The 15114-nt window shown below is 51.4% G+C and overlaps 1 protein-coding gene across 3 annotated transcripts in view; it reads left to right on the top strand.

Moving 5' to 3' along the window:
- Positions 1-15114, top strand: part of ip6k1 (inositol hexakisphosphate kinase 1) — a 39960-nt gene that overhangs the window by 9347 nt on the left and 15499 nt on the right. Inside the window, exon 1 of one of the 3 annotated variants that reach the window (XM_064304219.1) lies at positions 2517-3181. The exons of the other annotated variants lie outside the window; for them this stretch is intronic. Coding sequence (XP_064160289.1) covers positions 3134-3181 — 48 coding nt within the window. The 5' untranslated portion in view covers positions 2517-3133. Of the gene's footprint in view, positions 1-2516; positions 3182-15114 lie in introns of those variants that run through there. 3 annotated transcript variants of the gene reach the window in all.

The raw sequence follows: 15114 nt of genomic DNA, 5'->3' as shown, positions 1-15114 counted from the left end.
ACTGCCGCTGAGGAGCTGCGTAAATATGCAGCTTCTAAGCACATTTTAACTGAACTAGTTGGAAATACTGGCACGTGGAACACACTGTCTGTGGAGAACATCTTTTGGCTCTGTGATTGATGGGTGTTTGCGATGCTGTTTTACGATGCACATGTCACGGGAAAGCTCAGAGCAGCAGAGTGAGCTAGATGAGCAGGCTTTTTCTGCACTGTGGATGAGGCATTCATCAAGGAAGTGCTGTTTGCTGTGCTAAGGGATTAGCCTGTGTCCCAGTGAGCTGCTCTAAGTCATCCTGTGTGTTGTGTGGAGGAAAACGGCTATTTTAAACATTTGTCACATTCTGGGAATGGTTAATAAAATGTTTTTTCTGAAATGAATTTCTACCAAGATGTGTAATCACATTGATGGCGTGGGCTGAAATCGCATTGTTACTTTGTAACAATGCGATTTTGAAAAATGTTTGGCCTCTTTGCATGATTTTTAAAGTGATCTGCTGCCCCTGAAGAAGTAGTTGAAGTAACTGAAGAACTCAGGACTGAAGAGCAGTCTTTTGATAAAGTGCACAATTTTTCAAGTTCAATTTTGTTTCCCAATCATACATTTTTTCTGTGGTGCTGTAAAGATGGCACTTTTGCTGTTTAAGATTTCCCACACTTTGAGGATTTATTAAAAGCCAAATAGAAAGTGGGAATAGCCTATTCCGGGATAGACAAGTCAGTCATGAATGCATGAAATAATGAAAAAGAAAAAAGACTTGGCCTTAAAATAGACCTGTCTAGCTTCCCTTTCAGGACTCTTGTCTTTACTTCAGTTTGGAATTTAAAGGAGTTTCTGAGGTTTCACTCATAGCTTTCCTAAAAGCTAGCAAAGAGCTGTCAATCATTCCAAAAATGTCACTGGAAATGGAAAATGGTTGAATAAAATGATGTCATTTATCACTGGATTTAGTGTCAACGCCGCCATCTTGTCGTTTCCATTGTCGTTTATGCTGTAGCTCAGTCTTGTATATTTCTGTTGTTAATTTCTTTCTTTGCCTGCAGTTGGTTGTGTCACCACATTGCTTTAACCTCAAGGAGGAGGTGGAGTCTGCCAATGAGGCAAAGTGAATACAGCAGCATCAGGGTGTAAAGACCATACTCACGCTATCTATATTCCACACAGCCAGTATTCTTCAAATGATTTACATTAGCGCAACAGCAAAGTCCTTTTAGTGTTGCAAGGACCTTGGTCAAGTCCTAAGTGGTGATAGAGTGCCTGCTTTGCGTAATGAAGAATGTTGAACAATAAAAGTATAATTCTGTGCTTTTCAACTTGAGATTTTAAGTGCCCCATTATAGCCTGATAAGTTGACAGTTCACTTTGTGGTTCCAGGTGCAATATACAGTTATAGCTGTTGATTTGTTTCTAGCATCTGTTTTGAGGTTGAAAATGCTGAGCGGTGTGCTACTGTAAATGCAAGCGTTATTTTATTGTTGAGCGCAGGCACAATTTTCGCTGCTAGGATTGAAAAGTAGCAGAAAGCAATCTCGTGGTTTTGCCTTTTTTTCCCTAAACCCAACACGCCTGCACCTCCAGCTACAATTATACTGTGGTCATGCCAATTACTGCATTACCTTCACCATCGTCCATGCAGTGGGAAGAAAACTTCTAATTAAAAGAAGTGAAAATGGACATGAATTTGCATGAACATGTCCCTGCCACAAACAAACTAAGATTGGCAGACACAAAGCAAGCTAAATTTAAACATCAAAACCAAGAGCAGGTATCACCAAAAAAAGGCCAAGTACATACGTTACATTCCTTGACTAGCTCAGTGGAGCTGTCACTGTGGCACCACTGTGCTGCGAATTTCTGAATGTGACAGAAAAAAAACACCTGGACATCTCCATAATGACAAGAACGACCACCCACTCCCACTCCCCCCGCCCCCCCCACGAGGAACGTGTTGCTCAATGTACTTGTATTGCCTGCATTATTTAAAGGGTTTATGGTTTGAAGAGCTGCTTGCATAACAAGTGCGGGTTTCTATCTGTACTCCGCCGGAACAGAATGTAGACTTTCCTCATGTTCAGTGTTCCCATGATGCTCCACCTCAAGTCCTGTACTGTACCTCAACTGATTGCAGACTCTGTGCAGAAATATTCTTCAGTCACAGACCATTCTGTCCCTATTGAGGGCCAGGGCAGAATCTGGATAAGGCCGGACCTGCGCGGAGGACCTCACAAGCTCAGTTTCAGTCACACCTACCACAGATAGTCATTTGGGATGGTTTAACGTCCAATGGGACGAGGCCAAGTGGCAACAAATTTCAAGTGGAACATCTTGATGAACACATCCTTAATTTCCACCCTTTACATTCTCTATTTCACTTACGTCCGGCAAATCGATCGCTGCTGGGTTTCCGTGGTGTTTTGGGGGAAAGGCGTTGGAGTGTACCCTGGGCGCGTGACTGGCTGTTAAATGGCAGTTTGTTCGGTTTGTCGTTGTCGTTGTGGTGGAAAGATGTAGGATTGGAGTGACTCTGAGTAATGGAGCAGGTGCAGACGGATGAGGTCTGGGCAGATCTTCCCCGCTCACTTTTTTGCCCTTGATTTGCACACACACACACAGCGTCCCCCTAAATCCAAGGTGGACACCAGCTAAAATTAGCCCATTAATGCCCCAGGGCCGGCAGTCAGAGAATAGGTCTGGAATAGACGTGGAGTCCTAATCTACCCGGCCCTGCTTACTAACAGGCCTGTGACAGCAGAAAAGAGGCTTAGAGGGGTCACCTCTCTCTCTCCTTGCCCCTGTCTCTCCTCCCTCTCTCTCCCTCCCTTTCTCGCTCTCCCTCTCTCCACTCCCTCTCGCATATTTTGTCAAAACAAAGGTCCGCCCGACAGCCGGGCTTGTTTTTCTCCTGCTCTCAGCTGTCTCTCTCCCTCCGAGAGCTCCAGCGTGTCCCCGCCCCCCCGCCCCTCGCGCCAGCCCAGGGCCCTTAAACTGCCCTCTCTCTGAGAGTCGCTTCCGCGGGGGCCTGGAGCTGGCTTTGATCTGCTCCCTCCCCCGGTATCCGAGGAGGACCGTCCCGATCGGGGGCTAGGGGGGCACGTGGGACTATGCCCGAGTGTGCCCGCGCGGCGGCCATTTCCCGATGGAGAGGCCGGAGGTGGAAGGTTGCCCGCGGGACCCTGCCTTCACAGTAAGTGCCCGGGAACCCGGCCGCAGGCCCCGAGGAGCGCGGGGGGCTGCATCCTGGCTTTTATTCTGTCTTCTCTGTTTCACACGTTTTCCCCCGTCTCTGTTCTCTCTCTGGTCCAGATGGGCCTTCATTGCACTGTTGAGCAGCAGGACACTGTTCTCTCTTCATCTGTTCTTCCCTCTTGCGTACAGCAGCTGTACGTCCCAGAGAGCATCTGGGTTTGTTACCTCAGTGACCTATTGTTTTTAGCCGGGGTTCTGTGGGAAAAAAGAGGCTAGCGGGAGTTGGGGTCAGGGCGCAGCAAGCTCTCTGATTGGCTGTAGGGGTGGCGTGGGTGGTGGGGTCAGGGCACAGCGGGCTCTCTGGCTGGCTGTTGAGGCGGGGCGGTGGGTGGGGTCAGGGCACAGCGGGCTCTCTGGCTGGCTGTTGAGGCGGGGCGGTGGGTGGGGTCAGGGCACAGCGGGCTCTCTGATTGGCTGTTGGGCGAGCGAGCCTGCTGAAGGACAGTGTCTCTGACGCGGTTCACGGTAAAGGGCGCGGGGGATCAGCAGCTGCGCCTCACACCCTGGCTATTGTTTTCGCGGCATGTTGCATCACCGCCGCATTCTCGTACGAGCCTATCGCACGTCCTAACTTCCGGATGGGCCAGGGAGTGCCGTGCTGGAGAACCCCTTTGCAGCTTCGCTCTCAACTTAATTGGCTCTCGTTTTCATTAGGAGACCGAGTCGGCACCCTCTTGCTTTCCCTCACAGAACCTGTTATTCTCTTGGGTTTTCAAGCAAGAGCCTTGAATTTAATTTTACTTTGTTTCTTTGGCTGGTGAAGCCATGTTGCTTTATTTTAAATGCATGCACCATGCTTCTTGCCTTCATTTTGAAAGGGAAAGTGAACATCAGCACACATTCAGCTTGTGATTGGCGGAAAGAATCTCCGAATTGGTCCAGTCACCCATGCGTGCGCTGTTTTACACTCACCATCGTTTAATATCAGTACTGCGAGCAAGTCCTTGTCTGGATGGTGTGGCGGTGTCACCTCTCCAGGAGTCGGGCTGGTACAGTTAATGTGGACCAGGTGTGATTCTGTGACCTGTCCGTGTGTTACAGGTCTAACGCGCTAGCGGATGCTTCAGCTGCGTCGGGCAGCGGCTGGGGGCGGAGCCCCGCTCTGCGGCTGGTAGGGAGAGCCCTCCCCCTGGGGCTCGGTGCTCAGGGCCCTTCCAGACCGCTCATAATTACGCCCTCATTAGCAGTAATGGGATGTGCTCGGCAGGATGTGGTCACTCCTTTATTTTTTTGTGTATTCACTGTTGCGGAGGTCGGCCCAGCTTCCAGAACGCCACGCTGCCTCCTGACGCAGGGTTCCAAATGAATGAAATTAACCATGATGGACTGATCTGGGATGCACAGTTAAAAATGTGCCTGCGCTTGTAAATTCACTCTGCGCTTCGACAGCACAGCAGCGTGTTTTACAGGCTGCGCTGTAGCGGCTGGTCTTGGGGGAGGGAGTTGTTTTTACTGTTCTCGTGTCTCACAAACATGAATTTCTGAGATTGTGTTCAGATGCATATGTCCACTGCTGTGTGCTACCTGGAAGTGTGTTTTGGGGGGGTGCTTGTATGTGTGTGTGTGTGTGTGTGTGTGTGTTTACATTGTGTGCTCTTGTTTGTGCATCTGTAAGGAAGCCCAACAGAGGTCTTTTCCTGGAAATCCCAGCCTAGCTGAGCTGAGAGGGCTCTTTATCTCTCAGCCTGCAAATAGCCCTTAATCTGCAACTTCAATCTAGTGTCATGGAGCCAGATGATGTCATTGCCTGATGATGTCAGTGCTAGAGTTCCTCAGATCTTGTTTGCGAATGCATGGCAGCGTTGGAGTGGCTCAGGAGATCTGAAGGCCGGCAGAAATGAGTGCTGTTTGCGGGGCCTGGGCTCCCACCAGGAGGGCTGCCGTATCGGTGACTCCGGTGCGCCGCGGCGTGCGTTTGGGCTCGCCGTCTTTCTGCCCCCAGTCTCACGGGATCCACTTAGCACCCAGGCAGCGCAAGGTCGAGGGAGAGGTGGCAGGGATCTCTGGGCTCAAAGCGTGTATGTGTAGCATGTGTAACGGTACCAAAGAGCATGTCTGCCACAGCTTTCAAACCTGTCGGCACTGGGAGATGAAGGTGTGTGCCATGAATGCTTTAGGTGGGGGGGGGGTGAACGCTGTGGTTGGGGGCGAGCTCTGTATTTGGGGGGTGGATGCAGCAGTGGGCTCTGAGGAGCGTGCCTTGCTCTCGGTTGTGAAGGTTTCGGGTAGGGGCGTGACAGCAGGCCCTGGGGATGGTGCTTTGAGAGGGTGCGTAGGGGTTGGATGTGCGGCCCTGCGGTCCTGCGGTCCTGTTTGGCCGCGGTGCAGGAAACCCGGAGGACCGGCTCGCTAACGGAAGCGGTCTTTGTAATTAAAACAATCAGGGAAAGTACACTGATTGTGTTGTTATGGTGACAGGAAAGGCAAGGACAGTGGAAATGGGAGTGGAAACACTTGAATGCCTTTTTTAAAAAAGAAATGGGTACAAAAATACTCACTAAGCCCCCTCAGGTGCTAAGCCTGCAAACAGTATCAGAACTCCCACTGAAGTAAATGGGAGGGAGACTTGACCCACTTTTTACTGACACATGTACACTCACACACTCGCACACTCTCACGTACACGCACACTCGCATGCACACTCGTCCACATACAAGCACACTCATGTAAAAGCACACTTGCATACACACACAGACACACACACAGTAGTGCACATGTATGCTTCAGTGGAGATCAGAGCGCAAAGAGATCAACTCGCACCTACTTCTCTACTTCTCTATGGGGTTTGCACCATAAATGAGGACCTCTCAAAAAATCAGCATATAGCTCTGTGTGGCTTTAAATACCATTAAAAGCGAGAGGAGCAGCCAAAAAGTCCTTATCTCCCATATTGTCCTCGCTTGAAAGGTTACAGTATTCAGGGTTGTTCTCACCAGTAGAGCAATACAAGCACGTACGCATGCTCACAGACACACACACACACTCTCACACACTCAATGCTGCGTTGCACACAGTACAGCATAATGCAGTCGTTGGTGTTAGAAGTGCAGCCTGTGTGTGGATGAGCTTGCGGAGCTCAGCCCGGAGTGTTCGCCCTGCTCCTGTCACTGGGGTGGGGGGAGTGGCTGAGTGACTGCAGCGAGCTGCGTAACACAGAGGAGTCCGTGCGCTGCCCCCCCCCCCGCGCTTGTTTACCCCTCTCCCCCTGGCAGGTCTGCGTCGGCCGATGACTCATGCAGTGCCCGAGTGCCTCGGGAAGCGCTGTGAGATTTTTCCCTCTTCTCCCTGTTTCTCCCACCCCCACCCCGTGCTCTTATGTATCTGCAGGATCAGAGTGTATGTGGATCTGCGCAGGCGCATCACTGCACTAGCACTCCTGATCCAGCTAATGGAGATGTGTAGAGCCTGGTCTGAGGTCTGGTAGAATGTGTCGTAGCGCCTCACCACAGCAGAACCCCTGGCCCCTCTGAGGGTACCAGCGGTCAGGTGCCCTCTCTGCCTCGCCTGGACGGACCCTGCGGAATCCGTACCCTGCTAGCCGCGATGAAGACATCGCTGGCTGAGTAGGGCAGAGGGAGGGGCAGGGTGGGGGCAGGGCGGGGGCAGAGGGGGTCTCCTCTTGCACTAATCCATCAGCGGGGGGTGAGAATGAGACACCTGAAACCCCCCTCCTGTCCCAGCAAGCCGCTGGTCCGTCCGCCCTCCCCGTGTTCTCAGAATGAAGTCTCTGTACTCACTGGCAAGCTGGACCCCTCCCAATGCCTTACCCCAGCGATGACTAGGCTCTTTCCTGGGATACCATGGTCCCTGCTCTCCCAGCTGTGTGTGTGTGTGTGTGTGTGTGTGGCAGAACTTGCTGGGCTGACCGCTGAGAGCTTCCATACATCATTGTCGGACATGAGAGTACTCCTCAGCAGATTTCTCACAAGATGGCTCCTCCAGATTAAACGCATTTAGATCCTCCAGGGAAATGCTGACTCATCCCTGTGCTTAATGGTAGAGCAGTGTGACACTCTGACTCATCCCTGTGCTTAATGGTAGAGCAGTGTGACACTCTGACTCATCCCTGTGCTTAATGGTAGAGCAGTGTGACACTCTGACTCATCCCTGTGCTTAATGGTAGAGCAGTGTGACACTCTGACTCATCCCTGTGCTTTATGGTAGAGCAGTGTGACACTCTGACTCATCCCTGTGCTTTATGGTAGAGCAGTGTGACACTCTGACTCATCCCTGTGCTTTATGGTAGAGCAGTGTGACACTCTGACTCATCCCTGTGCTTTATGGTAGAGCAGTGTGACACTGACTCATCCCTGTGCTTTATGGTAGAGCAGTGTGACACACTGACTCATCCCTGTGCTTTATGGTAGAGCTGTGACACCTGACTCCATCCTTGCTTATGGGAGAGCAGTGTGACACTCTGACTCATCCCTGTGCTTAATGGTAGAGCAGTGTGACACTGACTCATCCCTGTGCTTTATGGTAGAGCAGTGTGACACACTGACTCATCCCTGTGCTTTATGGTTGAGCAGTATGACACACTGACTCATCCCTGTGCTTTATGGTTGAGCGGTATGACACACTGACTCATCCCTGTGCTCTATGGTAGAGCAGTATGACACACTGACTCATCCCTGTGCTCTATGGTAGAGCGGTATGACACACTGACTCATCCCTGTGCTCTATGGTAGAGCAGTATGACACACTGACTCATCCCTGTGCTTTATGGTAGAGCAGTATGGCACTCTGACTCATCCCTGTGCTCTATGGTAGAGCAGTGTGACACACTGACTCATCCCTGTGCTCTATGGTAGAGCAGTATGACACACTGACTCATCCCTGTGCTTTATGGTAGAGCAGTATGGCACTCTGACTCATCCCTGTGCTCTATGGTAGAGCAGTGTGACACACTGACTCATCCCTGTGCTCTATGGTAGAGCAGTATGACACTCTGACTCATCCCTGTGCTTTATGGTAGAGCAGTGTGACACTCTGACTCATCCCTGTGCTTTATGGTAGAGCAGTGTGACACTCTGACTCATCCCTGTGCTTTATGGTAGAGCAGTGTGACACTCTGACTCATCCCTGTGCTTTATGGTTAGAGCGTGTGACACTCTGACTCATCCCTGTGCTTTATGGTAGAGCAGTGTGACACTCTGACTCATCCCTGTGCTTTATGGTGAGCAGTGTGACACTCTGACTCATCCCTGTGCTTAATGGTAGAGCAGTGTGACACTGACTCATCCCTGTGCTTTATGGTAGAGCAGTGGACACACTACTCATCCCTGTGCTTATGGTTGGCAGTTATGACACATGACTCATCCTGTCTTATGGTTGAGCTATGACCAGACACTGTTGTGTTCTCTTCCCTGTGCTTTATGGTAGAGCAGTATGACACACTGACTCATCCCTGTGCTTTATGGTTGAGCAGTATGACACACTGACTCATCCCTGTGCTTTATAGTTGAGCGGTATGACACACTGACTCATCCCTGTGCTCTATGGTAGAGCAGTATGACACACTGACTCATCCCTGTGCTCTATGGTAGAGCAGTATGACACACAGACTCATCCCTGTGCTTAATGGTAGAGCAGTATGACACTGACTCATCCCTGTGCTCTATGGTAGAGCAGTATGACACACTGACTCATCCCTGTGCTTTATGGTTGAGCGGTATGACACACTGACTCATCCCTGTGCTCTATGGTAGAGCAGTATGACACACTGACTCATCCCTGTGCTTTATGGTAGCAGACTGATATGAGACATGCACCCTGATGATGAACTTAAATGGGCTAAATAGGATTCATAATATGTATTCATAAATTTAGTATATTCCAGGACCTGTTTGTTGTTGGTATGGGTGTGTGTGGGCTGTGATAGGGCAGCTCTGTAATTGCTGTCCTCATTGTTGGGGCTGTGTGCGTGTGTGTTTGTGTGTGCATGCGTGTGGCAGGGAGCCAGTGGGGCTAATGTGGCTGGGCACATTGGGCCTGGCAGAGAGATCAGGTCTCCTTCAGTACAGCACGGTTCAGCCCCTCCGCTCCCATTGTCCCATATGCACATGCGGTTATTGTCATGAAAATTAGGTCTTTTAATTAGTCACTAATTAGAAAAACAGTCTGCACGGTTGGGAAATAAAATATAGAGAATGAAAAGGTTTATTTTCTCCCATTCATCCCCTTTTGTTTGTCTTTGTCTCTCTGTTTTTATGTTCAAGCGAGCGTTTCATAGAATCCGTGATACGGGGGGTGATCTGGGGTCCCATAAAAGGTCCCCCCCCCACCCTACTCGCATCACGCTTTTATTCACGTCCCCTCCCCCCATTTTAAAAGTGCACTGTCCTGTGCGAATCCATGTCCTCATAATCAGAATGAATGAATGCGCTCCAGAAAAGGAGGGCAGGCCCTGCGCTCTGGGCTCTGGGCTCTGGGCTCTGGGCTCTGGGCTCTGGGCTCTGGGCTCTGGGCTCTGGGCTCTGGGCTCTGCGCTCTGGGCTCTGGGCTCTGGGCTCTGGGCTCTGCGCTCTGGGCTCTGGGCTCTGCGCTCTGCGCTCTGGGCTCTGGGCTCTGGGCTCTGGGCTCTGGGCTCTGGGCTCTGGGCTCTGGGCTCTGCGCCCTGCGCCCTGTGTAATGGAGCGCCCGGTGCAGTTGGGGTCGGGGCTCTGGCTGAGCATGGCACCGTAGACGGCCGGGCGTAGCGCGGATGCCTTTGACCTGGACGCTAACAGACGGGCCTTCGGTGTAAAGACTCTGCTGCCGGTGTGTGTAATGCGGCCCTGTCGCCTCTCACCAGGGGCTCCTCCGTTTGCCGGCCCCTGGGGGCCCGGCGGCTCGGGCCTGCTGTCAGGGGCCAGGCTGGTTCCTGTTCTAACCTGTGACACGGTGAGAAGCGCTGTCCCAGTCTGGGGCGGGGCGGGGCGAGGTGGGGCGGGGCCACAGAGACACAGAGGTCCTGTGACGCGCGCCACAGAGACGCGGGGTTTCGGAAAGCGCTCTCCTGCAGGACACTTTGGCCCGGCTCCCCGGGGGGTCGGGTGTCCGTGCTGGTGTGAGAGAGTCACCGGGGGGGGGGCGGGGGGAATGACGGTGTCCCGTTTCCCTCAGCCCTTCTGATCTCTGCCATGCTGCGTCTTTCTAGAAACCGAAACCGTGGGCTTGGACAGAGGCAGTGCCCCGGCGGGGTGGGGCGGGGCTGCGGGGGGTGGGAGATTAGCTTTCGCTCAAATCTGCCCTCTAGGCCCTTCTCTCAACACCTCGGGTCAACCCAGTGCCTCTCCGCCCCCCTCCAAACGCGCTCGGGCACCTGCACGCTCTCCTGGGGGGGTCGGCTGTCTGCACTCCGGCAGGGAGACGCTGCGGCCCAGGGCAGGGGGCGGCTCCATTTCAGCTCAATCACTGAACTGGGGGCGGGGCTCATTAGCACACTATGGGAATTATTCAGCTTGTGACTGATGAATTTCACTTTATTTCCTCTATTAACTAAATGAAATGGACTTGGCCCCGCAGCCCTGCTGCTGTTGTGCCAAAACGCAGACAACGTGGGCCCTCTGGGTGCCACGCCTGGAAGAAGCGCTTGATTTGGTTGTGGGCCCCAGGGCAGTGCTCAGATCCTGGACTGTGACGCGTTAGCTCGCAGGGTGACGCACTGTGGGCTGTTGTTTCCCATCCGGACCGAAGGCTAAAGGCCCACAAGTTCACAGAGAAGCAATGAAAGTGGAAATGCAGGGACTTCTCTGAAGTGGATAAAGTGTTTACCTCTGTTTACATGAGCGTCATACAGCAACTACAGTGTCAGGTTAACAGTCTCATTGCACCCTGTGGGCACACCTGCAATCTGAGAAATGACAGCGATGATGCATGGAGCAGAGTGGAAATTATTTATAAGTTCTGCATTAGAATACTAATGGCAGCCAAGTGACTGAAATCTAGCTACATTTTTCTACTTCTGCTCATTCCAATGACTGGAAAGTGCTGAAGCAGCTCAAATCCGAGCTCTCGCGCTCAGTAAGCACAAACTGCACTGCCTTTTTTGTTGTGTGGGATTTTTATTTTTCTGCACTCTGAACTTTGCCCGTTGCAAGTGAGCTGGAGCCTTGCTTATAACCAGAAGATGTAATGGCTGATCCTAAATGTTAGCTAGCTATTTAGTTGAATGTTAACATGGCTAGTTAAAATTTTGTAAGAAATTTACTTGTTTTTGGTGTTGAATGTATCCCTGGGGAGGCCTCTTTTTAAGATGTAATGCAGGATTCTAAATGGAGCAAAGATTAATGGAATGTGTTGTGACATCACAAAACAACCATCTGTCTGTGGGTAAACAGTTCTGATTATAGGCGAGATTCTATAGACTCACCAGTGACTCAGGTCCTGTGTTCTTTCTGTCCTCACTGCTTCTCAGCTCCTGGAGGTTCCAGTCAGTAATAGGATTTTTATGGGGCTTCATTCCGGTGCAGAACGCACATTGCCGCAGCATTGTCCTTGGTGATGCCCCTAAATGAATTTTCAGATGATTTATCAAGCTGGAATGTGTTTGCTTCAACGGTAGGGAGATGGAACTTTCACCCACAATAACACATCAGCATTTAGGCCTACACAGATACCTCCAGCACTAGCAGGCTGTGAAATCAACTAAGCCATGTTGAGGCCTGTTTGGATCAATACCATTATCAGCTGTTGAGAGGGTTATAGATTATTTCCAGATGTTGTTTGGTTCAGTTCAGTGTGCACTGATCAACTTGTCTGCTGGCAGTGGCTGTGGTCTCCGAGACTGAATGTGTCAAAACAAGTTACGAGATGGATTAACCTGTTGACTCGCCACTTGTTTTGGAAACAATCATAAAAATCATTAAATTTGTTGTCTGTCCTTTTAATTTGGGCTGCATAATTTTGGCTAGCAGTAGCACTTTTTGATGTTCACAGTGTAGTCTTTGCTAGCAGTGGCAGTTTTTATATCTGCATTGTAGTCTTTGCTAGCAGTGGTAGTTTTGATGCGCGCAGTGTAGTTTCTGCTAGCGGTAGCAGTTCTCATGTGGACTGAGCTTCAGTCGGTGAAAGCCTGGTAGTGACTAACATGCGCTCATCTGCAGTGTGTTTCCATTGTCCGCCAGCCTCATTATTATCTTATTATCAGACGTGGTTGGCATGCAGCAGCATGCGGTTATATACACTGTTATTCCTCTGTGTGTTCATGTAGATGTTGAGGTATAAATACATCAGAAGGCAGGAGCCACGGGTGTCTGTTGGCTTTATTATTATTTTTAAAGTGTGTTGCCAGTGCTAATCCTGAGCCCTCGCATGATGCTCGTTTTAATGCGGAGGAGAAGTTGTCACTTTCCAGTGGCCGTGACTCGCATGCCTTGACGGTGATGCGAGGCGGCGGGGTAAAATGGGGGCTGTGATGACATCGCCACGCGCTGGCGGGGAAGTGGTCGCCGCGGCTCCTCATGTGACTCGCTGGCAGATGGCGCAAGGGCCTGGCTCGGAGTGCCGAGCGAGGGCAGCGGGGTTGCGGGTTTGAAGCCTCGTGCTTGTTCAGATGCTCTGGGCTGTTATGCTGAAAATGTGCTCGGGCTGCATGGCTGAGCGAAAGGAAGTCCCGCGTGTGTAAGAAGCGGCATCGTATGAGCCAGGGGTGACTTTGACATCGTGGGTTGGATCCAGAGCCTAATAATATCTCTGCTCAATAAGAAGCCGATTAATTTTGATTAAACTGTGAGGTTCCACTCTATAGTCTCGGTCCCGTATCCCTTCAAACACACCAGCTTGATCAAGGTTTCTTTATGCTAGTGTGTGTCTCTGATTTAGTTAAAGGTGCAAAATGCATAAGTAAGTCTTTTAAGTGGCCAAGTAGTAAAAATGTAACTAAGCGAGAGTAGCATTACACTCAATATGTAATTACATTATAAGTTATAGGTGTAAGCTATGTCATTTATGTAAGTGGTCTATATGCTTTTGTGTAAGTGGTATATGCTATATGGTATATGCTCATATGTGTGTGGTGTAAGCTGTATGTGCATGTTTGGGGAGGAGTGACCTTGAGAGCGGCTTCATTAGCAGAGCGTGCGGCCGGTCGCCGTTGCCGTGCGTCGCTACGGCCGTCGCTATGGCCTTCGCTACGACCTTCGCTCCGGGCTGCGGCTGCACGACGCTGCTACTGACACCGACGCCGCCCACGCCGCGTCCGGTCTTCCGCGGCCCTGAGAGGCGGTCTGCGTGCCGAGCCAGGGCGGGGTGTGATTGGCGAGCGGCCGGGGCAGCGCCGTCACGTCCGTGTGTGGCTGTGTGACACGGGCTCCGCCCGCTCGGTGACCGGCAGTATTTACCGCCCGCTGACAAAAAACACATCCTGAGGGGAACGATGAATCTTTATCTCTGCACTGTTTAGGCCTTTCAGACCATCTGGCCAACTTCACTCCATTTTAAAATCACATGAAAAAAAAAAATTGCCAAATCAAGCAGACCCTAAACGCGCAGGTGTGCGCGTCCGAGCCTCTTGTGGAAAGGCCCCCCGTCCTCTTTGGTATGAGTGCTGTAAGAGCTGCAAGTGGGCGGCCAGTTGGACGCAGTTTATTTTGGCTAAATTATTATTATTGTTTTTTTTTGCCTGTGCTTGTAATCCTTTTCAAAGTCTTGCCGTGACGACCTGAGCGTTGTCCGGGCACCGTGCTGAGGGCCGGGCAGAGAAGATGGCTCTGCTCTTTGGAGGTGCCTCTTGGATGCGATGCTCTGTTGTTTTTGCATTAGCCTGCCCCGTGGAGTGCTGGGGGAGCTGCTCCTGGTCAGCCTGCAGTGGAGCTCACTCAGGGAATTTGGGGCGCTGTCTACATGTTGCTTCAGCGCTTTGGGGCTCAGTGTAGGTGGGCACAGGCTTAGACGTCTTTGCAGCTCTGTGGGTTTGAGGGCCTGTGACCCCCTGCAGGGTTTGATTATGGAGCAGAACAGACTCCTGCTCACCAGCTCATTCCCTTTGGATTCTGTGCAGTTTGAGGCTCTCTGGCCCCTGTGTGTGATGTGCTCATTGGGCTGAGGATAGCTCACTGTAGGATGTGGTGAGTTCAGGATATTATGAGTGTAGCTCATTGTAGTGGTGGCTCTCTCTCTCTCTCTCTCTCTGTCTGTCCCCATCGGTCTGTCAGTGTCCTTCCCTGACGGGCCCTCCCACACACTGCCACATGTTGGCTTTGGGAGCCATCAGTCAGTTATGCCAGGGCGGCGGCATTGACCTTTTAACTGCAGAGATGCGTAGAGTTTGGGCAGCAGGGCGCTTCACTGTTTGGGTTTGTGTTGAAACTGTGCAGAGAGTGTGGTGGGATGGCTGAATTCCCCTCTTAGAGGAGGCTTTGGGCAGAGGGACAGGAGGGGACAGGAGGGGACGGGAGGGGACAGGGTGCTTTGGTGCCAGACAGTGGGGATGGATGGAGAGGCTGTGTCTGTTGAAGAGGTGCAGGCTAATGAATTGAGGTGTCTGGGCAGGGAGCCGGGAGATACACCCCTCCCCCCACCCCGAATCTGATACCTGCTGCCAGGAGGAGCTGTGTACTTATCAGGCCAGAGACTGCAGACGCACACACCCACACACACACACACACACAGACACACACACCATGCGCTGTCCGAACACACCCTACACTGTTTACATTCACACCCTGCGCAGTCTACACACACCCTGTCCTGTCAGTACACATCCTGCTGTTTATACGCCCCCGGTGCTATCTTCACAAGGCATGTGTTCTGTGTTCTGTTTCTCACTCTCAGATTTTATTAGAGTCCCTTGTGTTGTTTGCCACGCTGAGATATATAACCACCATTCAATTTCTGCTGTTCTCTCTCCCTCCCTCCTCTCCCTCTCTCATCCCCTCATCTCCCTCTCTC

Source organism: Anguilla rostrata, chromosome 13 (assembly GCF_018555375.3).
Source record: "Anguilla rostrata isolate EN2019 chromosome 13, ASM1855537v3, whole genome shotgun sequence".
NCBI classification, from domain to species: Eukaryota; Metazoa; Chordata; class Actinopteri; order Anguilliformes; family Anguillidae; genus Anguilla; species Anguilla rostrata.
This window is presented reverse-complemented; position numbering and strand designations above follow the sequence as displayed.